The sequence below is a fragment of the Erythrolamprus reginae genome, chromosome 1, assembly GCF_031021105.1.
Source record: "Erythrolamprus reginae isolate rEryReg1 chromosome 1, rEryReg1.hap1, whole genome shotgun sequence".
NCBI lineage: Eukaryota > Metazoa > Chordata > Lepidosauria > Squamata > Dipsadidae > Erythrolamprus > Erythrolamprus reginae.
The window spans coordinates 136,910,287-136,936,381 of record NC_091950.1 but is presented as its reverse complement, the minus strand read 5'-3'; the positions used below and the strand labels follow the sequence as shown (position 1 = coordinate 136,936,381).

Here is a 26,095-nt window from a genome sequence, read left to right as displayed (position 1 = left end):
AAATCATTATAGGATATACGATGTTGCAAGTAAAGCTGCCTTCTGCAATTAACTGATGCTACTATTAAGATATATAGTTATGTTATTGTATAATTATTATAGTTATGATTTTTTTTTTAAATGACAAGAATGTTTAACAGGAATTTGGCATATGTATGGCCTTTAATGTTTAATGGCTAGTAATTTCTTATCTAGAGAAACTCTGAATTTATTTGTGCCTTCAGAGATTTGCCATATAACAATTTGAAATGAAAGGGTTTGATTTAATATGTGAAGTATGCTTTCTTGATTTGTTTTGTCTCATGCTTTCAGTTCTGAGTCAAGAAGATTTGACTTATATACGCCAATTAAAGTGGGTAATTTTCAGTAATAGTAAGTATTTATTAATAACCGGGATGGCTGGTATCTTTTAGGTATTGCTAGATGCTGATTCTTTTTACAGCAGTTACATAGAAAACATCTGATCAGGCCATTTTTAATAAATAAAGACCAACAAGTATTGATGAGAGTTAGGGTCAATTGGATGTCCACTGCTGTAGATTTTGGTCTGTATGTATCTGTATTTATTCCTTACCAGATATAAAATGTGACATGAAATGCACTAGATGGATGGGAGGTTGATTCACTATAAAGATTTGCTGGATAAACATCTTAGTAAACCTTAGCTAATTTTGAGAAGCAATTCTGAGTAATTCTTGGATTTATTTTATTATTTTATTACACCATTTTATTTATGCACCACCCATCTCGTCTAGATGAAAAAGCACTAGGAAAAACTAGGTCCGTAGGATACATTGGAACCCCCCCCCCCAAAAGCCTTTGTAAGAGAAGGAAATGGCTCACTCTTTCCATGTTGCTGTTAAATAGACTACACTGAGTTGTCCTTGAAATCACCCGAAGTGGAAATTAACTTGAAGGGGGAAAAAATTACTTCTATTGCACAAAAAAGTACCCTGGGTGAAACTGTGTGCATGTAAATGCACAGCAAGCAAACAGCTCTAATTATAGCTTCTGGGGAATTGGATATTGTAAAGTCCAATAAAGTTCAGAATGATTTTTATCCTGGATAGTTTCCTATTCCTGAGGAGAGCAACATGATCTAGAGCTGTTAGCTTGTCTTTGGGGCACAGAGCTATAACTAACATTTTGAACAGTAGCTGAGCAGATAATACTGCAGGAATGGGGGTTGACTGCTCCTTCAGAATACATGCTCTGTCTGCTTCATTGCTAATTGAGAAGCATATCCTAAGGAAAAGAGCCCCACAGGGAAAAAGGGGACGGGTGTGTGCATAAATCCAAGCCAGACTGGTGTGCAAGACAATTGCTCTCTCTGTTCCGCAGAGGCAAAATGTCAGGTACATTCAGTGGTAGCAAGTTTCTTTTCTTATAAAGGAGGACAGAGCTAAATTTGCCCAGAATGGTTAAATAAGCATCCATTTAGCCCCCAAAATGTAGGTGGTAAAGCAATGCAAAACAATCCCACCTTAATTCTCTTTGGTATAAGAGGGGATAGAGCAGTGATGGCGAACCTATGGCACGGATGCCACAGGTGGCACACAGAGCCATATCTGCTGGCACACGAGCTGTTACCCTAGCTCCAATGTGCATGTGTGTGCTGGCCAGCTGATGTTTGGCTCCCTGGGAGGCTCTGGGTGGGCTTTTTTGGCTTCCAGAGAGTCTCCGCAGGGAATGGGAGAGGGCATTTTTGCCTCTGGAACCTGGGGAGGGCAAAAATGGGCCTACTGGGCCCACCAGAGGTTGCGAAGTGGGCTGTTTTAGGCTTCCAGAGGGCCTCCGGGTGGGTGGAGGGAGGCCATTTTTGCCATCTCCGGGCATTGAATTATGGGTGTGAGCACTTGAACATATGCGATAGCACATGCACACATGCTTTTGGCACCCGAGGAAAAAAAGCTTCACCATCACTGGGATAGAGGAACTCATAATATTTTTTTCATACCCTGTCTACAGCAACAAAGTAAAGTTCGAGTATTCCTCATGGTTTATTTCCTGACTTGGCTTATTTCCAAGGGCTGAAACTTTCTTTTGATGCTGATTGAAATACTTATGCGCTACATAAGCCAAAAATCCCTGAAGAATACGATGGGAAGTTATGACTTCTGTATTGTTCTTTTTTTAAAAAAATATTAAAAATCCATGTAGTCACTTTAGTCATGGAGCTCCAGTGAAAGAAAGCTATTTTTTACATTCTACATGCAGAAAAACCAAACTCTCAATTCTGATCATTTCAAAGGAGAAGGGCTCGCTTTAAAGAACCAAGAATTGATCTGATACTTTACAACCAACCGTGTCTAAGAGATTTCATTCTGAAATGCACACTTAATACGGCAATTGAAAAAAATGAAGAAAAGATCAAACGTTCTAGTTTTGTCCACTGCTACAGAGAACAAAATCTACCATATTTTTAAATGCAACCTATTAAAACAAAGTATTGATTGTTCCCCTTTTTATGCACCTTGGATAAAAAGTAATATTTTCACTGAGTAGCAAAAAGAAAAAGGAGTAAACTCCCCCCCCCTCTTTTTTTTGGATGGGTATTTGACTAGGCATTGCTTCCCGTTTTCCTAATGAGATTTTAATTTAAACAGCATATGCACTGTTCTGATTTTGTGTGGCAAAAAAAAAAAAGTTTTACAAGATGTGCTTCTTGTTAGAGCTCTGCATTTTGGGTAGATGGGGAGGTTGTGGTAAGGAGGGGCAGCCTTGTCTTTGTACCTGGATAGCTCTGAAGAGAAGTCATGTACTACCCTCGCAACCTCCGCTACAACGCTGACGGTAGAGTTGTACTTGTTAACTGGGAAGAATTTTATTCATCTCCTTGTTTGATTGTCAAAGTGTAACACTGGAGGGGAGCTGGTAGAAGAAGTCTTTTATGTTTCTGTGCATTCTGCAAAAATTGTGATTTTTTTTTAAGACAAAGAAAAAAAGACAATAACCATCTGGGGTACAAGACAATGTCTCCCCTAGATTGATTTTTAAAAAGAAACAGCTGGTACCTGTCCAAAAAAAAGTGTTGAGGGAAATATGCCTAGGCATGGATAAAAGATTGAAAACAGCTGTGGGCATTGCATGGAGTAATCTGTAGGAGGGGAGAAGGATCAGACTTCACTTGCTTGGATGGGATGATTTCATTTCACACCGGATGCCATATTCAATTCTTTATGCTGACATCCTCCATGCCTTAATCATAGGAAGCTTTATAGCAGTAGCGATAATAATAATAATAATAAATAATAATAAATAATAATAATAATAATAATAATAATAATAATAATTTATTAGATTTGTATGCCGCCCCTCTCCGCAGACCTGGGGCGACTCACAACAAAAATAATAACAATGTACAATGTAACAAATCAAATATATAAAAGAAAGTATCTAAAACCCCCGACATTTAATACCATACAACAGAAGCACAACATACATAAAACTATATAAGCCTGGGGGAGATGTCTCAGCGATGCTGTCTAATCTCTTTGAAAAGGCAAATCTTAGAAAGATAATAAATTATGCAGAGTAAAAAGTTTAAACAAACTTGTTTAAATTGCTTGAACCCAGGAACAGATTGTGCAAACTGCAGATCGTGCAGAATGCAGCTGCGAGAGCTATCATGGGCTTTCCTAAATATGCCCATGTCACACCAACACTCCACAGTCTGCATTGGTTGCCGATCAGTTTCCGGTCACAATTCAAAGTGTTGGTTATGACCTATAAAGCCCTTCATGGCATCGGACCAGAATATCTCCAGGACCGTCTTCTGCCGCACGAATCCCAGTGACCAGTTAGGTCCCACAGAGTTGCCCTTCTCCATGTCCCGTCGACTAAACAATGTCGTTTGGCGGGACCCAGGGGAAGAGCCTTCTCTGTGGCGGCCCCGACCCTCTGGAACCAACTCCCCCCAGATATCAGAGTTGCCCCCACCCTCCTTGCCTTTCGTAAGCTTCTTAAAACCAACTTCTGTCATCAGGCAGGGGGGAGTTGAGATATTCCCTTCCCCCTAGGCTTATAAAATTTATGCATGGTATGTCTGTATGTATGATTGGTTCCTTAAATTGGGTTTTTTAAAATTACTTTTAATATTAGATTTGTTTATATTGTCTTTTTACTGTTGTTAGCCGCCCCGAGTCTGCGGAGAGGGGCAGCATACAAATCTAATAAACAAACAAACAAACAAACAAACAAACAAACAAACAAACAAACAAACAGGTTCCATGGCTTTTATCAGAGAATTTGGTTCAGTTTAATGTAGAAATGGCTCTCAGCCATGATTGCATACACCAACGGTTCTCAACCTTTCTAATGCCGTGACCCCTTAATACAGTTCCTCATGTTGTGGTGATCCTCAACCATAAGTCTAGCACCAATTCTTCCAACAGAGCTTTAAGCTGATTGGCACCCCCCACTGTAAATGTCTGATTGGTCGGATTGTAAAAATATGTTCCCAGGCGCCAGAATAGAAGTTTAGTTCTTAACACCATGGGAAATTTGTCTTTTCCCATGGTCTTAGGTGACTTCTGTGAAACAGTCGTTTGACCCGCAAAGGGGTCCCGACCCCTAGGTTGAGAATCACTGGTTACAGCATGTACAGACTTCAGATAAGGGAAGAACTGGGGGGCATTCTCAAATGTGAAGCTGCAATGTTTGGTGGTTTGAAAAAAGGAACAGTATCTTTCATGGAAGCCCTATTGGAGCAGTGGTTAGAAGGCAGTATTGCAGGCTGACTCTGTCCACAGTCAGGAGTTCAATCCTGACCAGTTCAAGGTTGACTCAGCCTTCCAAACTCAGTTAAATGAAGAGTCAGATTGCTGGGAGCAATATGCCGACTGTATAAACTGCTTAGATAGGGTTTTGAAGCAAGTGTGTTATTGCTATTGCTATTGCTCTAAGACAGTGATGGTGAACCTTTTTTTGCTCGGGTGTCAAAAGGGTGCGCGCATGCGAGATAGTGTGTGCGTGTCTGCCCATACCCATAATGCAATGGCCTCCCACCCCTGGTTGTGCGCATGAGGAGTGCAGCCCTCCTCATGCACACAACCAGAGGTGGGCTACTGCCCGGATGGGGGCCGGAAATGCAGTGGGGAGGTGAAAATGGAGCTCCATTCCAGAGCACCCAATTTGCACAGAAAGATGTTGAAAGACAATGCAGGGCATCCTGCATAAGCCACGGCCACAGTGTGGTAGTAAAAAATTTGGTAGCCCTTCACTGCGCACAACCCACCCACGCTCCCTCCATGCATGCACACAGGCTTCACTGAAGCCTCTGGACTTCCAGTAGGCCTGTTGGGCTGTTTTTCACTCTCCCCAGGCTTCAGGAAAGCCTCCTAAAGCCTGGGGAGAATGAAAATTGGGCAAACAGGTCAGCTGGAAGTTTAGAAACAAACTTCCGGTTGGGCTGTTTTTCACCATTCCCAGGCTTCAGGAGGCTTTCCTGAACCCTAGGGATGGGGAAAAACGGCTGAAAAGAAGGCTAAAAATAAACTTGCCAGCATATCCATGTGTGCTGGAGCTGACATAGAGCAACGTCTCATGTGCCGTCAGATATGGCTCTGCATGCCACACATGCCATCCGTTCGTCATCACTGCTCTAAGAGATGTTACTGCTTTGGTGTATTCCAGCTTCAGTTAGAAGTTTAAACATTTACGATATTATTGACTGTTGCAGTATAGCAAATTATGTTAGAATAGGATTGTATTAAATCTGGATTTCTAGCATAAAAATTACTCTATTTCTATAAAACCCAGGACAAGGAAGGGCAATAAACTCGCCTAATCTGCATTCCTGGCGATCACTTCAGGGCTCAAATAAACATCTCACTATAAACAAAGTTTTCACCACTCTGGGCAGGACATTATAGGATCAAAGGGGGGAATTTTCATTGCCTGGAGCACACAACAGCAGGGCAATTAAGGAAGATTAGCAAGATAAGGAAAGAGACTTCAGAGAAATTAGGTGTGAATAAACATCTGCTTTTAGGAAGTTTCAAGGAGATTGTTTCTTGATATCTATGGGAAAGGAAGAACTCCAAAGGATACGTTTGAAGCTGTATGGTTGGATGTATCATTTGACATGTATATGTAATTATACCCCATTTCCTTATGTTCCCAAATAAAAAGGAGTACATGGCTCTACTCCATGTCACTCCACCCAGAGAGGGAATGTGTCCAGGTTCTTCTTTCTAGGATTCGCTTTCGTGGGTGACCCCACACACGGCTGGGTCGCACTTAGCCTCTTTTGAAGGCATTGCTTTCATTAGGGACTCAGCAGCATCCACAATTGACTTTGTGGTTTTACTTCTATAGATTATTGAGAATTTGTGACCAATGTTGATATCATGATCGTCTTCTAAAATCCTTTTGAACCACCAGCCAAATAAGCCATGTGCTTATTAATGAACCGAGGCACCCGCTTATAGAGGTAGTCCTCAAGTTACGACCACAATTGCACCCAAAGTTTCTGTTGCGAAGTGAAACATTTGTTAAGTGAATTTGCCACATTTTACAACCTTTCTTGCCGCAGTTGTTTAAGGCGATCGCTGTAGTTCTTAAATTAGACAAACTGTTGTTGAATTAATCTGGCATCCCTATTAAACCTGCTTGTCAGGTCACACTGCATCAGTCGTAAATATGAGTCAATTGCCAAGCATCTGAATTCTGATCACATGACCATGGGGTTGCTGCAGTGGTCATAAGAGAGCATTGGTGGTGCAATGGTTAGAGTGCAGCACTGCAACCTACTTTTGCTGATCGCCAGCTGCCAGCAGTTTGGCAGATCGAATCTCAGTAGGCTCAAAGTTGACTCAGCCTCCCATCCTTCCAAGGTCAGTAAAATGAGGACCCAGATTGTTGGGGGAAATATGGTTATTCTCTGTAAACTTCTTAGAGAGGGTTGTAAAGCACTGTGAAGAGGTATATACCATAAGTCTAAATCTAAACGCTATAAGTGTGAAAAATGGTCATAAGCCACTTTTTTCTGCACTATTCTAACTTTGAACAATTACTAAACATACTGTTGTAAGGTGAGGATCACCTGTAATTTCAAACCAGAACCAGCCAACTCAGTACAAGCTATTACCTATTCAGCAGTAAAAGAGCAGTCTGTGTTTCAGAATCAGCAGTCATGACCAAATGGACAATTTTTAATAGGTTTTGTCTGCATCAAGTGGTTCTCCCCAAAGTCTTCTGTGTCTTGGGGTGGAAGAGTGATATCTATTCTGGGTTGTTTTTCATCTTCTTTCTGGAAAGAAAAGGGAGTTGTTTCTGTCTATCATATTGGTGGTGCTGGTCTCGTCAGTTCCCCCTTTAATCCTCTTAAAAGATATGAGGATTTAAGAGAGCCTCTGAGCAATGGTCAGGCTTCCTGGTTGTCAGCTTGCCTTAGAAGTGGTGATGGAAATACTTCAATTCTAGTTTTTAAAAGCTGCATGAAATAGAAAACTTACCCTTGAAGATTGTTTTGTGTTCCTTTTCTTTCAAATTTCCTCGGTGCCTAAGCCAGGGTTTTATATTTGGTGTGAGTTGTAGCAACTACAATATGGTTAAAGACAATCTCAAGGCTATTGCTGGCAAAATTGAAGCCCATGTTATATTTAAGTCTTTAGCTATATATTGTAATAGGATATATGAAAAGGTAACAGATCTGAAGACTTGGAGACAAATGGTGCATGAAATGAAAATGCTTTTATATAACCAGGGAGTACATGAGTATGGTTCATAAAAGATTAATTTTTATTATTATTTTTTTGAGAAATATGTTCCTTTCTGGAATATTGTCTGCTTTTCAAAAAAATAAAGGTATGTTAACTTTGTTTTTGCTTTTCTACTAAAATATTCAAAGTGCTAGATTTAAATAACATTTAAAGGAGCCCAATGAACAATAAAAATATTAAAATATAGTAAAAGTACTACTCAAATGAGCAGAAAATTAAAAGTTTGGCAAGCATAGATAGTGGCGCTCATATTCCTGGGGAGTAGGTGAGTTTAGAAGGATTCCTACAGAATCATTTTCCTGAGTTGTATAAATGGGCCTCAAAAAGCAGGGACATCTTCAGAAGTGAAATACCAAGACTCTGTACATTTGGAATGTACATTTTTATAACCAGAAAATGAATCTAATAAATAGCCAGGCTCTAAGTCATTTAGAAATTGAAAAGGTAGCATCAATACCTTCCAATAGGATCAGTAATTGACAGACTAATCAATAGAGCAATAACTAGATCTAAGAGCAAGAATATCTTTTTCAGCATACCAAGATTAACCTCCTATATGTGGCATATTAAAATTTGAATGATATCCTTAGATTTTGCAGGTAGGCGAAAGGAAAGGAAAGGAAGTCCCTACAAATTTTACTCTGTTAATAGTTGCTGACTATAGGGGGCAGCGCTCATCTCCGTGAGTTCAAGGCCATGAGTTGATGCTGTCAAATATGTTTCCATGGTCATATGTCCAGCATGACATCACTGAGCACTGTTTCCTCCCCAGTGAACTGGGACCTATTCATCTACTCATATTGGCAGGCTTTCAAATTGCTAGGTTGGCAGGATCTAGATGAAGACAGAAGCTCAAGCCCATCATGCGACACTTGGGTCTCAAACCCAGGCTGGCAGCTTTCCAGCTAACAAACCTAACATCTTAACCACTGAGCTATTTTGCCACCCTAGATATGATTGGCCTAGTTAAAATTCCATAGCACATATGTAAAGGATTCCTTAGTAAAGTGATGGTGAACATATCAGAGGGCATATGAGGTGTTGTCTTATATCATCTCCAGCATGCATGCATATGATGGCCAGGTGATTTTCAGCCTTGGGGAAGGCTGTTTCACCCTCTGGAAGCTTCCCTGAAACCCTGGAGTGCGAAAAATGTCCCAACGGGCAAACCAGAAGTTTGGAAAAATGGACTTCTGGTTTGCCGGTTGTGCTGTTTTTCACACTTTGGAGGCTTCAAGGAAGCTTCCTGAAGCCTCTGGAGTGTAAAAAACAGCACACAATGGAAGTCTGTTTTTCCAAACTTCCGGTTTGTTTCTTTGGCTGTTTTTTCACCATTCCAGACTTCAGTGAAGCTTGTATGCATGTGCAAAGGCAGGTTGTGTGCAAGCGCAGCGTAGGAGAGGGAATGAGTACATGTGCACATGCTACCGTGCGGGCACACACCCTTTGGGCACACAAACCAAAAAAGGTTCACCATCACTGCCTTAGTACATATCAGGAAGCTTGAAATTCAATAAGGTATGTGTAGACCAGTGTTTCCCAACCTTGGCAACTTGAAGATATCTGGACTTCAACTCCCAGCATTCCCCAGCCAGCGTTCACTGGCTGGGGAATTCTGGGAGTTGAAGTCCAAATATCTTCAAGTTGCCAAGATTGGGAAACACTGGTGTAGACAATGGCTTTTCTACTAATGAAGTGAATTAATGCTCATTGAAAGTCAGTTGAGATTGCGGCTATTTAAAACTAAATATATTAGTAGATTAGACAAAGTGGAGATGGGGTGAAAAAGAGTATGGTCTCTCTATATGGCAACTTAGATGTAATGCAAAATACTGCATTTATAACTGTTCCTGTCTTGCTAGTCTTCCAATCTTTCTGATGCTGGCTGTTGTCCAAAAGGCCTTAGATAGGATAGACCATTATTTTTGGACCTAATAGAATAGTGTGTTTATACATAAATCTGTTTAAAGTGCCATTCCTCAAGAATAAGGAGGTGAACTATGGATAGTAGGCATTGGTGTGGCCAGCCATTGCTTCAGACATTTTATCTCCTGGGAAGTAGGTTGAATCATGTGTTAAACTTCTCTAACCTGACTCCCACAAGTGGAATTGCCTTATTAATTAATAATAGAAATACAGAGTAACCGCAATGCCTTAGGCCCTGAGGCTACACTAAGATCTAATTGCATGTAAACATCTTGCATTGCAGTGGTGGATGTGAGAAGGTTACAAATGCTTCACCATTAATGCTTTGGGCTTGTTTCCAACTCATGTGCCACTCTTTTAGCCGAGAATCGGTGAAACTTGTTTTGTGCTACATTGATTCTAGAGAAATCCCAAAACACCTGATTTCCTTGATGTCTGTGAAATACTAGGCTATTAAAAAGGCCTTGAGGCAATTTAGAAACCTATATTTTTCTGTTAGAGAACCCACAGTGGAACATGAAGATTGGTTTGTGCTTTGTTTCCATTGACTCCCTCCTTGTTCCAGCCATTAGCTGCTCTGTGCTTGCTTACACATTATTTTCCGAAGTACTTTTTGCTTCTTTTCTCTCATAATGGTCAAGGACTCCCATATATTCACACAAGGATGAAATAAACCTTATAGTATGCTCGTGATTCTTGGAGCAGAGAGACTCCCATCATTGCATCTTTCTAGTTCCACAAGGATTAAATTAATCATGTTCCCCCTGTGTCACCTCTTGCTTTCTACTTTGAAATGAATAGTTGTTGTTAATTTCTTTGTCTATTCACTCTTACAAAGGAATGAGCTGCAAGTGGGAGCAATTGCTGTGACGGAAACCAAATCACAGCTCTTCTCACATTCTTTTTAAAAATGTTTTTTATCTTTAAACATCATAAACATTTTTTTTTACAAATCTACATCCAAATTTCATACTTTACAATTCACATATCTATTTACAATACATCATATCTTTCCATTGTCCTGATTCTTAGTCTTTTCCAACTGTCACACTGTTTTTCTCTTCTTTTTCCCATCCAGTTGTACCATTGCTTGTCCAAACTTTATATAATAGTCTGACTTATTTTGTCCTTTCAATTCTATTGTCAATTTGTTCATTTCTGCACACCTGTATATTTTATCAATCAATACATTTTCCACTAGAGATTTGCCGTCCTTCCAATATTGGGTATAATATTGGGCTCTTCTCATATTCTTGAGCATTTCAGCCAGGATGATGGTTTGGGAATGCAGTCTGCATGATTTTGAAATCATCCTTGCCCTTTGAAGCTTCATTTTACATTTGCTTCCTTATGGATGCTGTTTTGCTCATATCCGAGCTACGCATTTCTTCAGCTGAGATTTTGTATTTTAAATTTTTATTAGTTTTCAAAATATAAAATTTAGAGAAAAATGAAAGTAAAGGAAAAGTAAGGGAGGAAAGGCAAGAGGAAAAAGTGTAGAGGGGAAAAGGGGAAAAGAAAGAAAAGCACTGACTTCTGACTTTAAAAAAAAAACTGAACTAGAATAAAGTAAATAACATGGAGTGGCATGATGAAGCTGCTTGCCACCTACTCGGAAAGTTGACAGTTCAATCCTAGGTAGTAGCAGATGTTTTTCTCCCAGGATGCAAAGATCTACTGCATATCAGGAAGGGTATCTGACCAGCTTGGCTTCATCCAGTTGCCATGACTCTACCCCAAATTAAGGTATTTCAAGGTCATAAAAAGAAAAATAATAACATTCCGCCACAAATTTTTGCTTTTGCATAATATTGGCAGTACTCAAGTTGCAAGCAAAATTGACCCCAAATTTATGTTGCTAAGCAAAGCAATTGTTAAGTGAGTCTGCCCCATTTTATGACTTTTCTTACCACAGATGTTAAGTGAATCATTGTAACCCAGTTGTTAAGTGAATCTAGATTCCTCACTGATTTTGCAGATCAGAAGATTGAAAAAGAGTATTGCATGACATTGAGACACAGCAATGGTCATAAATATGAACCAGTTGCATAGCATCTAATTTTTGATCATGAGACCATGGGGATGCTACAATGGTTGTAAATGTGGAAACCGGTCATAAGTCACTTTTTCAGTGACTTAGAGACTTTGACATTTTTCGCAAAAACAGGCCTTCTAATTGCCCCATCTAGCATGACTGGAGGAGGAATTCTGGGAGTTGAAGTCCACTGGTCTTCAAGTTTGAAGATCCCTGGGTTAGGAGTTAAGGGTGCAAGGATCTTCAAACTTGTCAAGTTTAAGGCTTGTAAACTTCAACTCCCGTTCTTGAGCTAGCATGACTGGAAGAGAATTTCTGGGTGTTGAAGTCCACAAGTCTTAAAGCTGTCAGGTTTGAAGTTTGTAAAAAGGGTACATGGTTGCAAAAAGTATACATGCTTGTAAAATATTCTGCTACACTGTATTTTATTAAGTAATATTTTATTAAGTAACTACCCCATTTGGTTCAGAATACAGTGGTACCTCATGATACGAACCCCTCGTCATACGAACTTTTCAAGATACGAACCCAGGGTTTGGAATTTTTTTGCCTCTTCTTACGAACTTTTTTCACCTTACGAACCTGCCGCCGGCCGCTGGGATGCCCCACCTCCAGACTTCAGTTCCTCCCGTTTTTTCCCACCCTGTCCTGCCCCATTCTCCCCTCTGGATCTCCATGGGTTTCCTCCGTTTTTCTCCACTCTTTCCTGCCCCATTCTCCCCTCTGGATCTCCATGGGTTTCCTCCGTTTTTCTCCACTCTTTCCTGCCCCATTCTCCCCTCTGGATTTCCATGGGTTTCCTCCGTTTTTCTCCACTCTGTCCTGCCACATTCTCCCCTCTGGATCTCCATGGGTTTCCTCCGTTTTTCTCCACTCTGTCCTGCCCCATTCTCCCCTCTGCATCTCCATGGGTTTCCTCCATTTTTCTCTGCTCTGTCCTGCCCCATTCTCCCCTCTGGATCTCCATGGGTTTCCTCCGTTTTTCTCCACTCTTTCCTGCCCCATTCTCCCCTCTGGATCTCCATGGGTTTCCTCCATTTTTCTCCACTCTGTCCTGCCCCATTCTCCCCTCTGGATCTCCATGGGTTTCCTCCGTTTTTCTCCACTCTGTCCTGCCCCATTCTCCCCTCTGGATTTCCATGGGTTTCCTCCGTTTTTCTCCACTCTTTCCTGCCCCATTCTCCCCTCTGGATCTCCATGGGTTTCCTCCGTTTTTCTCCACTCTGTCCTGCCCCATTCTCCCCTCTGGATCTCCATGGGTTTCCTCCATTTTTCTCCACTCTGTCCTGCCCCATTCTCCCCTCTGGATCTCCACGGGTTTCCTCCGTTTTTCTCCACTCTGTCCTGCTCCATTCTCCCCTCTGGATTTCCATGGGTTTCCTCCGTTTTTCTCCACTCTTTCCTGCCCCATTCTCCCCTCTGGATCTCCATGGGTTTCCTCCATTTTTCTCCACTCTGTCCTGCCCCATTCTCCCCTCTGGATCTCCATGGGTTTCCTCCGTTTTTCTCCACTCTGTCCTGCCCCATTCTCCCCTCTGGATTTCCATGGGTTTCCTCCGTTTTTCTCCACTCTTTCCTGCCCCATTCTCCCCTCTGGATCTCCATGGGTTTCCTCCGTTTTTCTCCACTCTGTCCTGCCCCATTCTCCCCTCTGGATTTCCATGGGTTTCCTCCGTTTTTCTCCACTCTTTCCTGCCCCATTCTCCCCTCTGGATCTCCATGGGTTTCCCTCCCCCCACTCCGTTCGCCTCAGCTTCGTCTGCCGACAGCTTTTTTTTTTAAAGCCTTAATGTTTTGGATTTTCCTAATCGGCTTGCATGCATTATTGGCTTTTCCATTGATTCCTATGGGAAACATTGCTTCATCTTACGAACTTTTCACCTTACGAACCTCGTCCTGGAACCAATTAAGTTTGTAAGATGAGGTATTACGGTACTTTTTTACTTGTTTCCCTGTCTAAAATCTACATGTTTCTTATACTCTGAAAATACGGTATCCCAAAGGGAAAAAAAGAACATTGGTTTGTTGAAGCTCAAAGATGGCTAGAAACAGCATACAGGAACTTGAAAACTTAATTTCCTGTTCCTGTCATGCAGCTTTTGCATGGATGAAATTTCTGCTCCAGTTGCCTAGGAGATGCGTTGGGGCTGTGGAAACTGCAAGGGAACATGTTGCTTCTGGAATACTAATGGTAGGATAGGGTTAGGTGGTGGTGCTTTGTGAGAATTGGGGTTAGGATATTAGTTATGGAAGGTATCCTTTTTAAAAAAAAAAGAGAGTCAATTTGGTGAAAAGTAGTTAGCAAATCCCAGGAATGAGGCATGCAGTCTGCTTCTGTGCTTCAACAGTTTGTTCAATTTATTTTCTTTCAGTGGTGGATTTGTACTTGCAGCTAACTCGATGAACCAGAAAACTAAAATGGGGAATAATGCGAAAGGTGCTAAATAAAATAATGCTTTATAGCAAACTATTGCAGGCTCTACAAGATTAAGGGGATCATGGATTGGAACCTGTTTGGGCCTTTACACCATATGCTGGGTCTTGTCAATCAAGAAATGACAGTGACAGGCACTAGGAAATGTGCCTTCTCTGCCATAATCCCTTCCTTCCCCTCAAAGTTGAGGATGACCCCTACCCTGTTGACTTTTCACAAGGCCCCGATGACCAGGCTTTGTGCTCAGACATGCAAGCCCAAAGGTTTCTATGATTATGGGTTTTTTTTTGTTGGCCGCCATATATATTTAATTTTGTAGTATTGGAACTGTTTTTAATTGTTTTGTGATTGTTCTCTGCCCAGAGCTATTTGCTTGAGATGGGCAGCTATAGAAATTGAATAAACAAATACCTTTTACTTCCTTTCTCACAATCCTTTCTCACAATCCTGAACATTTGCCCTTGGTTTTGCACACTGAGACATTAAGGTGCAGGAATAGCTTGGCAGCAGACTTAAAATTCCTAATTTAACAAATACAAAAGAGATTTTTCTCCCTGGTTGAAACTAAGCACTAGAAGAAAAATGGTATGTGTTCATCATGGCATCTGCAGTCTTGGGCTCAAGCCGCAAAGCCTTGGACCTTCCCCCAATGTGCCACCATCTGGTATCTTCCAGAGATTTTGGTCTTAAGCTCTCCATCTTTTATCACTGCCATGCTGGCTGGAATTGTAAGGAATTGAGATTTCAAACCTGTTCTGGTCCGAGCTTAGTGCTTTTTTCAGTCAGATAAAACTCCACGCAAATGGCTAAATCATAGAGTTTACATTTATTGTCTGGTATTTCCATATCATAAACTTAATAAGAGATGAAATTCCTCAGATCTTACATCCATAATCTGTCCCATTACATATAGATGTAGGCAGTTGCATGGTCCTTTTGTTAAGACTTAAAAATGGCTATTGGAGAACATGGAACATGGAACAATTATCCAGCTGCCTAGGTATAGCTCAATGGCCAATAAGAACACACACTTGGGGTCACACATCATGGACCACATTACCCAGAGTGCATTCTCCAGCTATATTCCCCTAAGTATGCCCTGACTGCTTCGGGATTGGATGGCATAGAAGTCAAATAAATAATGCAATCTCTTAAAGAAACACTATCCCTTTAGTCTATCAGCACAAAACCTCTGTCTTTTTACTCCACCTATTTCAAAGAGAGGTAATCTATAATATCAATCTCCTTTTTGTGATGTTCGGAGCCTGCTTTTTGACTATGATTACTAAACCTGACCATGCAGGTAGTCCTCAGCCTACGGATACAATTGAGCCCCAAAGTTCCATTGCTAAGCAAGGTAGTTAGTAAGTGAGTTTTGTCCCGTTTTATGACTTTTTTTGGGCCAAAGTTGTTAAACGAATCACTGCAGTTGTTAAGTGAATCTGGCTTCCCCCATTGACTTTGCTTGTGGGAAGCCAGTGGAGAAGTTGCAAATGGTGATCATATAACCCCAGGAACTGACATAAATACATGCCAGTTTGCAAGTGTTGAAATTTTGATCACGTGACTATGAGGCTACTGCAATGGTTTTAACTTGTTAAGTGTGAAAATCAGCCATAAGTCACTTTTTTGGTGCCTTTGTAACTTTGGTCAGCAAATGAATGGTTGTATATATGAAACCCAAAGTTTCCTGCAAAGGTAAGGTGTGAGAGCAACTAAAATTGTAGAATAGGGATGGGGAACTATAGCTATGTTATAAAAGGCTGGCTGGCTCAGGAATTCTGTGAGTTGAAGTCCACAACTCATAAAGGGAGCACAGTTCCCCACCTCTGCTATAGAACAATATGTATAGCACAATTACCTTTAGTCCCACCAACCATAGCCCAATTCTGGTGGAGTTATTTCAGAGCTATTTTTTGCTAAAAGAAATAAGGAAAATGGTTATTTCTACTTGAAAAAAGTTAGTGTAACAGAGAGTCAGGGCAGCTGAAATTCCACATATCTGAAGATCTCTTATGCACAATTCACAGTCCTTCCTAGTCAGTTGCCTAAACATATAATGGTGGCACTTAGGACTCTGAAATACCTTCTGCGGCTCACTAAATGTATATTTCAGCATCAAATACATGAATAAATAACCAGTCAAAATGGGCTGTTAGGGAAAGAGCTGTTCATAACAGCAAAGGCAATCATTTTTAAGTTTGTGTGTTTTCCTAGTTTTACCAGGGAACAGTTCTTCCTAAGTAACATCACTCTATAATGATGAATTTTCAATCTCTAACTTTTGTTTATTATGCTGACATATACATTGTGCAAAGTGCCAGTGTCTTTGCTGTATGGTGTGTTTTGCTGTATGGTGCGTTCGTAAGCCCAAGTTTTAGATTAACAGTTGCCACTTTGAATTATCTTTGGATGTGTGTTAATGACTGGTTTTGTCTCCGGGCTTCTAGGGCAAAAATTAGCTTTGTTCTCTTTGGTCCTCCATTCCGATGATCCAGAAAAATGCAACATGTGAATAACGGCAGCTGCATTCCTTGCAGTTTCTTCTATTGTGCTGAGATGTTCAACATAGAATAGCTTCACTGTTCAGAAAAAAGAGTTTTACTTGTTCACTTCACAATGAAGACAGTCTATAAAACATTGGGTAATGAATGGTAAAGTCTGTATTTTTTGGAGGGGGGGGGGGAAACAGAGAGTATTCCTGGCAGAGGTCCAGGCTTCCTGAGGAACCATTGCACTTCAATGGGATTGGACTGCCTCATTCAGTCCAGCAGAAGGGGCATGCTGCAGACCCTGCCAGCCAAGGAATTTCCGCTGGTAGGGTCAGGGCAGGGTGGGTTCTGGACTCTCCCACTGCCGGTTCGAATTAGTAGGAACCCACCTCTGGGTGGGGTCCAAGAGAAGAGTCTTCTCTGCCATAGCTCCAGGAACATCGTGCCCAGTGAAGGGCCGCTTGTCTCCGGAGCTACTGCTGAGCCCTCCGAGGTCACTGTGGGCACGTGTGTGCCCATCAGTGCAAGATTTGACTTCTGTGCATGCACAGCAAGAAAAACCTCATGTGAGGACACATGCGTGAGATTTCGGTGATTTACCAGATCTGCCTCAATCGACTTTATCTGCAGCAAGCCAAATTATACTTCAATTTGCATTATATGGTCATTACACTAATGATGCAAATTGCATCATTTGCATCCATTTATACAGTTGACATGATGAGATTACTCAAATGATATGAAATATCTTTGGTTTCATAAATATTCTTCAATCTTCTGGACTTTTATTAAAATTAACACATTCTATGGTCTATGGTAGAAAAAAACCCCTAAGTGGCTAATACCTTTATGAAACTCTACCCTGAGTTGAGCTAAATTTCTTTTAAAAAATTTTTTTTATTGAGTTATAGAGTACTATAAAACACAAATTACAAAAGTGAATAGAAGAGCAGTGATTGGGGAGAGGAAAGGGGGAAGTGAGGAAAGAAGGGAGGGGAAAGAAACATTCACTTCTGACTCTCTCTGTTACAGTAAAATAAGGCATTAATATCAAATCACAACTTTTGCTTTTCCATAATAGTATGAACAAGTCATTCATACTAGGCATATAAATCTAATAAACACATAAACACATTTCTATAAAGTTCTATCCATCTAATCCATAAAACCCAAAGTCAGAGCTTCATTCTTTTCCACATCAAGCACAAAGTTCAGAAGTAGTTTCCACGTGGAAATAAAAGTACTTATTTATTTTATTTTATTATTTATTCATTTATTGGATTTATATGCCACCCCTCTCCGAAGATTCGGGGCATCTTGCAACATTTAAAAAAAAAAAAACCCAATAGAAATATCCTAAACCAATTTTAAGGTTAAAACTAACTAATCTAAAACTCGAGTTCCTTAAAAACCAATCACTCTCATTCAAACAGTCAAACATACATTACATTCATCAGCCAGAGGGAAAGGGGCGGCATATAAGTCCAATTAATAAAATAAAATAAATAATAAATAAACATCTAATGTCCCCAGGCCTGTCAGCACAAGTGGGTTTTCAAGTTCATGCGGATGGCAAGGAGGGTGAGGGCGGTACAAATCTCTGGGGGGAGCTGGTTTCAGAGGGCTGGAGTCCCCGCAGAGAAGGCTCTTCCCCTAGGACCCACCAAGCGACATTGTCTAGTTGACAGGACCTGGAGAAGGCCAACTCTGTGGGACCTGACCGGTTGCTGGGGCTCATGTGGCTTATTCTTTAATCAAAGTACTGTAGTCAGTTTTGCCATTTCAGCCAAATCCATCAACTTCTGCAACCATTTTTCCATGGTAGGAATTGAAGTATCTTTTCATTTTTGGGCAATACAATAGTCTTGCTGCTGAGCTGAGTAAAATTTCTGATAAATAGGTCTGTATTATTTTCTTAGTAGTAGTATCTGAATAATTTGCAATTATTTTCTTCCGCATTGATTTTTGATACAACTGTGAATGGAAGACCTGCCCTTTTCTAAATGCATGCAAAGTGAATGAATGTACAAAGTACATGCTCCATTTTGAACCTGTTGCAGGTGGTTTTTCCTGTTGGTTTCCCATCCGTGTGCAAATCAGGTCCAACTTAGTTTTTTCCAAACTCAACCAACTTCACTTGTACTGTTGTCTTTATTTGGAAAACCCAAAATGGATGAAAAATGTGCAAGCTTTTTGTCACGGCAGATAGTGGTTTTTTTTAAAAAGAGGCAGCACAGAAACAGAAAAGTTGAAAACTCAGACCAGATGGTTCAGGCACGAAATCTGTATTTGAGAGTCAGTCTACAGATTGAATGTAGCTGTTAGTGGCAGATATCATTAGTGTCATTTTACGACTGGCATTCAGAGGCAAAGAATGCTTCCCTCAGCTCTGAAAATAAAAAGCGTCACCTTTACTGAGGGTGTAAAAGACATCAGCTGAGAAATCTTGTGTTTGTTTTTGTGTCATTTTTTTTCTGGCTGGTTATTTGAGCTGCCCTTAATATTTGTCTTAAATCTGCCTGATAGATTTTTTTCTAGTTATGCTTTAACTCTCTTGCCACTGTTAATGCTTTGTATCTCTCTCTTTATATATGTAATGATTGTATATCTTGCATTGTTTCTTATATAGTGTTACCCTTAGGAATTCTCGGGTGTCCTGTTTGGAAGAAGTACAAATATTAAATTGAAAAATGTACATATTGTTACATCTGTGCTAATATCAAATGGATTTGAAGATTTATTTCTCTTTGTTTATGTGATTCAGCTGCCTTTGTGTGCACATTGGGGGAAATGCCATACATAACTTATCCAGATCAGCATGGTAGCATTGCATTTGGTCCATTCAAGTCCAGAATTGCCTTGCTTGTGCCAAATCCAGATCGATAGATGGACTGGATAGACCATTTAAAGTGAGTGAGTGCTATGTTTGTAATGTCTTCATTCCAGAAGCATTTATTGAGTACTTTTCCCCTTCAAGAGTGGTAAATGTGAGTTTGAGTGATGTAAGCTCTCTTTGGCAATGGGATTTGTATTACACAGGAGAGCAGTTTCCTGCCAATATACAATTAAGATCCGTCTCTGATGGTTGCAGCCTACCTGACATCTAGTGCTCTAAGAATCCTCTCGATTGTACCTATTCTAGTTTTATCAACTGGAGTGGTGGGCACTTGCCCTGTTCTTTTAGATGATCCTACAGTACTTGGCATGATTGTGCTCAACATAAACGAAGCTTCCTAGCAAAACTTAGGATTAAGATCACAGTTGAAGGTGAATGAGAATCCTGCATTTGTAGCCAATTAAAATGTCCAAGAAACCAGCATTCTACCTTAGATATGCATTAGCAAAATGACTTTTTTAGGTATCATAAGGATGTTCCAGCTTCTCAGAAGAGTCAATATCAATCAATATCAACTTTATTTGATTAGTCAATCGACCATATCAAAGTGAGGAAAAGGACCACATCGGTCGTCATAAAACTGTGACTGGTTAAAATACAAAAAAATTGGCTAAAATAGAGGGAATTTGAATAAATAATAAGTTAAAATGCAGTATAATATGCTAAAATTGAGTAGTAAAACATGAGAATATAACTCATCCAAAGGATTATATTAAACAAATCTAAGATACTGATATAAAATATTCTTAAGTGAGTTCATTTCCTTTGCATGCCACCCCAATATGTTCTATAAAACGTATTCTCATCTGAACAGCCCTGATTATAAACTTAGCGGTTCTAGAAACTACATATATATTTGTACCCTGAAGAAAATATGATAATTGTTTATTACAGTCTGATGAACAGCCATGTCTGGAGATGAGGTCTTGCTCAGGTAGCCATTCTTTATGTTTTCAGGCTTTTGATTCAATAAACCAAACATTGGTCAACAAAAAAGATATAAAGTGTATACAGCACTAGTTGCAGAACTATTTATGTGAGGCAAGATTGCTATGCAATGATGTTAGTCTTTAGATAGTATAAAGGAGCTGGTGGAAGAATTTCAGATATCTCATAGTGACAGGCTTCTCAGATTGAACCACTTGGATTACAGAAAAACCCTTTTAAAAAGTATTTTTTTACTATTTGTTTCAACGTATTTGTTTTTTATTATTTGTTTCAACGTATGTTTACTCAGAATTTTAAAAAAATTAATTAAAATTATGTAGCCAACCATCTCACCAAAGGTGACATAGATTTCACTGCAGAGCCCCTTCATAAATAATGTAAATCACACCCACATTTTAACATTTTCTTAGTTATGCCTTTTTACACCTTACCATTCATCATTATTTTGACATCATTTATGACTTCTTTTTTTAGTCATTTTTTTTCTGATGTTAACGCATATAGCGTTTATTTGGATTCCCTCTTCAATATATTTCTATCATTCCTGTTCAAATCTCTGAAAGACTGGCTTCCAAGATCCTCTCACTTCATTTTTGTCCCAAATCATGTTTACAGCTCCCATCTCGTAGTTTTAAAACAGCTCTTTATTTCTAATCAAAACTATTATTTTATTGGCCTCCTTGGATCTTAGCTACCTTGTGTTGTGGTTCAGCCTGAGGCAGATCAAAGACCAGCTGCGTTTCTGCTGGCTCCATGCCCGGAGGAGGCTGACAGCGAAGAGGAGGGGGCTGAGCAGTCGGACGGGGGAGAGTCCAGTCAGGAATGTGACGAGGAAGAACAGCATGGGAGCCCAGGGGAGGGGCTCTCCCCAGCCAGTAGCTTGGAGTCTTTGGAGTCATTAGGTGACAAAGCCCAAGCTGTCATTGACATGCGACAGAGACGTTTAGATCAAAGGAAGGATCAATTGAAGAAATATTATCAGCATTGAATAAGGAACACCAGGGCTTGGATGTGGTCCTCATTAGCAGGGAAGGGTTTATAAGGCAGGCAAGCTCTTGAAGCCATGTGGAGTGTTATCAGTTTGGAGTTGCTGTAACCTGCATTGTTTTCTCGGCGTTTTTGTTCCTGGCTCGTGTCTTGAAGAACCGTGGGAGGTGTATGTCTGTTATCTACAGCCTCGTCTTGGCAGCAAGAATCCTATATTGATGCATGGACAATTGCCTTCGTGTCTATATTTGGAGTTCCAGTGTTTTCCTGCTTTGTAAGGACATTTTCTGTTAGCTTCGTTTCTCTTGAACATTATAAAACTGTATTTGAATTTTACCGGTGTGTCTGGTTTATCTTTTTGGGTTGGTCATAGCTTCCGGAGTGACCCAGACAGAACACCTTGTTATCTTTTGTTTTATTCAATCATCTTTCTCATGTTTTTCTTGCTATACAGATGATGCTCCAGCTTTCTCACACATTCATATTTTGCAGCTTTTACGCAATTTATCCACAGCCACTTTTACTTCCTTAGTCCACCCATCTTTCTTTTTAATGTTTCCTATTAGTGTAACCCCATAGGCATCTTCAGTACTTCATTTTTTTTAACTTCTCCAAGCAGCTTCCACATTCTTTTTTTTAAACTTCACTTTCCATTTATCTTGTGAGGAGATGAATCTGTCTTTAATATTGTTTCATTCAAGGCTTGAACTTTCTGTCTCTACTGAAATTCTACTTTCACTCTAGTTTATTTCATATATTTCATTTTCTTCCATATCTTGGAAGTACTAGAAAATGATCTGTCACACATTCAGCATTCTCATCACCTTCACCATCTTTGTGGATTCAGTCTTTCTTCATAAACAGAAATAAAATCAGTTATATTTTGAGAGTTACATTAGTTCCTTTGCTCTGTGTAGGCACAAATAGGTTTATGCTAAATTGTATAATGTGAAATAAGCAAATATTTATCTAAGAACCACTCATTAAAAAGTCACCATTCCCATTAATTCTTGGGTTTTTGAATGGCCCATTATCTTTTCTAAACTTTCTCGTTGCTTTATCATCCATCCATTCATGTAGGCGGGGGGGGGGTCCCTCATCTCTGACGCTACCGATGCAGGTGCGGGTGCATCCAGTAGGCACACATCCAGGTGAGATTCGGCCTCCTGTGCATGCACAAAAGCCAAATCTCCCACAAGGACACTTGTGTGTGCAAGATTTCACGATTTTCGCCGATTTCTTTATTTCCGCGCATGCGTGAAAGCAAAAGAACACCGAAAATCAGCAAAATCTCTCTCACACGAGATTTGGCTTTCTGTGCATACACAGAAGCCAAATGTCATGGGGATATGCATGCACGCACACCAATCACGCACAGGTGCACATGCATATTTATTTTTACTACTACTCTATAGAGTAGCCCATATCGGCTAAAATCCATTACTGCATTCATGTCTCCAAGCAGAATAATTTCCCCAGTAGATCACATTCATTCAGAATATTGCACAGTTGTTCCGAAGCACATCCCTGGCTCTTTTATTCTAACCCTTCACTGGCGCATAACATTCACTGAAGTTTTGTTTTTATATGCTTCCATGACAACCCAGCTGATTGCAGTTCACTTTTTGGTATATAGTCTAGCTCTCACTAATTAACCTACAGCTTCACATCCCTGTGTTCATCAACACCACTGAACAAGATCTGACCTCCTTCATCTAGATTTATTATCTACTTTCTCTTGGTTTGTCCGCCATACAGCCGTGTCTGTGTTATTTCCTTCACTTCATTCATTAGTTTGTAGTGTTTACCATTTCTCCTTTTATACTCCAGTTGCAATCCTCTATATACCAAGGGTCATCAATAGGTAGATAGTAACCTTCAGCACCCTTCATGACCTTTATCAATCAGTGCTGTGGTTACTGTATGCACATTCTTAGACCACTTAGAACTGAATAATGCCTTCTGGTCCTCCCATTAAGTTTTACTCAATGGATTCTATTGGTCAACATAAAACATTTCCAGTCATGTGTAAAATTGTCATGTTTTACAAGACCATCCTAAATTAGGTATGTTTTAACAATGGATAATTCATTATATATATATAGTGCTCTATGTCACTGTGTGGTCTTAATTTTGTTCCAGAAAAGCCATGTAGTCTATTGCATTTCTTTACAACCCTTCTGTTTGTAGTTGCAAAAGTTTTCTTCTAGGATGGTAACATGTTATTTATATGTAAACAATTAAGAAACATCTGGTAGGTACTCCAGCTGTCTTTATTGTTGAGATTTGGAAAAGTCAGTCTTGAAATTCTTGTCATTTTATTGGTCCCATCGTCACAAATGTTACTAAGCTTCAAACTCAGCACTCAGTTTTTCATTGATAGAACTGACCTTTTGTTGTGGGAAATTAAGGTTGTTGTTTTTTTCACTTGCTGTGCACATCTTAGATCACATATACAGAGAAATGTTGCCCATCTGTTTAGTAGCAAACCAAGCTTATGCCATCTTATACTACAATTTAGAGACAGATGGAAGAATTACTATCAGGGCTGAGTCACACATCTTTGAATTTATCTACAAATTGCCTGTTTGCTGTTATTTTCTCTCTCTCATTTGTAAAATACTTTAAGCTGCTTGGTACAGTTTTTCAAATTTGCCTCAGTATTTGAGCTTTAGTAATCACCTGAAGAAGAGTAGCTATTGAGTAGGTTGGAAAGACTAAATAGAAACAAGGAATGGGGGGATGGAATATATATACTAATCTTAGCTATCATTCTAAATAGTACTTTAGGATTTAAAAATATATTTCCTGTCTTTGGGGGGGAAATCTTTTTTTAAAAGCTATTCTAGCCTTCTCAGTAGCATATGACAATTGCTTATATATCCCAATCCTTTGAGCAGAATTCCTTTTGCTTCAAACACAGCACTTGTATGGAACATAATTAACACCACATCCTTCAGTTCTATGCAAGGCGAAGTAAAGGCTATATTTATGCAAAAGGAAAAGCATGAATCTAAGATGACCTTCCAAAAGTGAAAGCATAAACAGGGAAAATAAAGATAAGCATGAACATAATTTAATACCATCATATTGGACATTCTTCTAACTAAACTAAATCAGCTAGTGGTACCTGAACAAACTTGTAAGTGGATCACAAGCTTCCTAATGGACAGGAAGCAGCAGATGAAGCTAGGCAAAATCACACCAGATACCCATACAATTAGCACACACCCCCCAAGGCTGTGTACTCTCATCACTTCTCTTGTGTCTATACAGTATACCAATGACTGCATCTCAAACACTCCATTTGTTAAACTACTGAAGTTTGCAGATGATATAACAGTGATCGGACTCATTTGAGACAATGGTGAAACCACATACAGATGGGAGATTAAACAGCTAGCCTTGTGGTACAACCAGAACAATCTGGAACTGAACATACTCACAACCGTAGAAATGGTGGCAGACTTTAGGAGAAACCCTTCCATTTTCCCACCTCTTACAATTCTAAACAACACAGTATCAACAGAAGAGACCTTCAAATTTCTAGGTTCTATCATATCCTAAAATGGTCACCTATAATCAAAAATGTCATCCAAAAAGCACAACAAAGAATGTTCTTTCTGTGCCAACTCAGGAAGCTCAAACTGCCCAAGGATTTGCTGATACAGTTCTACAGAGGATTCTTTGAGTCTGTCATCTGCACCTCCATAACTGTCTGGTTTGGTTCTGCAACCCAACAAGACCAACACAGACTTCAGAAGATAATCAGAACTGCAGAAAAAACAATTGCTGCCAACCTACCTTCCATTGAGAACTTGTGAAAATATTTACTGACCCATCGCATCCTGGATATAAATTGTTTCAACTCCTACCCTCAAAACTATACTGTAGAGCACTGCACACCAAGACAACTAGATACAAGAACAGCTTTTCCCTGAACACCATCACTCTGCTAAACAAATAATTCCCTCACCACTGTCAAATTATTCACTAAGGCTGCATTACTAAACTATTAGTCTTCTCTTTGTTCCCATCACCCATCTCCTCCCACTTATGACTGTATGACTTTAACTTGTTGCTTTGTATCCTTATGATTTATATTAATATTGATTGTTTCCTGGTTGTTCATGATTCTTGACAAATGTATATTTTCTTTTATGTACACTGAGAGCATATGCACCAAAGATAAATTCCTTGTGTGTCCAATCACACTTGGCCAATAAAGAATTCTATTCTATTCTATTCTCTGAAACCAATCTTGGCCTTCTCTCTCATCCTGTGTCTGCGCATACAGGTAGTTCTTGACTTACAACTTTTCCTTTAGTGACTGTTTGAAGTTACAATGATACTGAAAAAAAGTGATTCATGACCGTTTTTCACACTTATGACTGTTTCAACATTCCCCATGGTCACACGATTTACATTTGGATGCTTAACATCTGGTTCATACTTATGATGGTTGCAGTGTCCAGAGTCAGAAGATTTTGCAATCTTCTGACAAGCAAAGTCAATGGGGAAGCCAGATTCACTTAACAACCATGTTATTAATTTAATCACTGCAGTGATTCGCTTAACAAATGTGGCAAGAAAAGATGTTTGTTTGTTTGTTTGGCCCTTCTCCTGGGACTCAGGGCAGCTCTCAACAAAGAA

General features: G+C 39.8%; 1 protein-coding gene across 2 annotated transcripts in view; it reads left to right on the top strand.

Moving 5' to 3' along the window:
* The window catches only part of B4GALNT4 (beta-1,4-N-acetyl-galactosaminyltransferase 4), a 233,145-nt gene that overhangs the window by 90,224 nt on the left and 116,826 nt on the right, over positions 1-26,095 (top strand). The window contains exon 1 of one of the 2 annotated variants that reach the window (XM_070766268.1): positions 13,787-13,876. The exons of the other annotated variant lie outside the window; for it this stretch is intronic. Coding sequence (XP_070622369.1) covers positions 13,822-13,876 — 55 coding nt within the window. The 5' untranslated portion in view covers positions 13,787-13,821. Of the gene's footprint in view, positions 1-13,786; positions 13,877-26,095 lie in introns of those variants that run through there. 2 annotated transcript variants of the gene reach the window in all.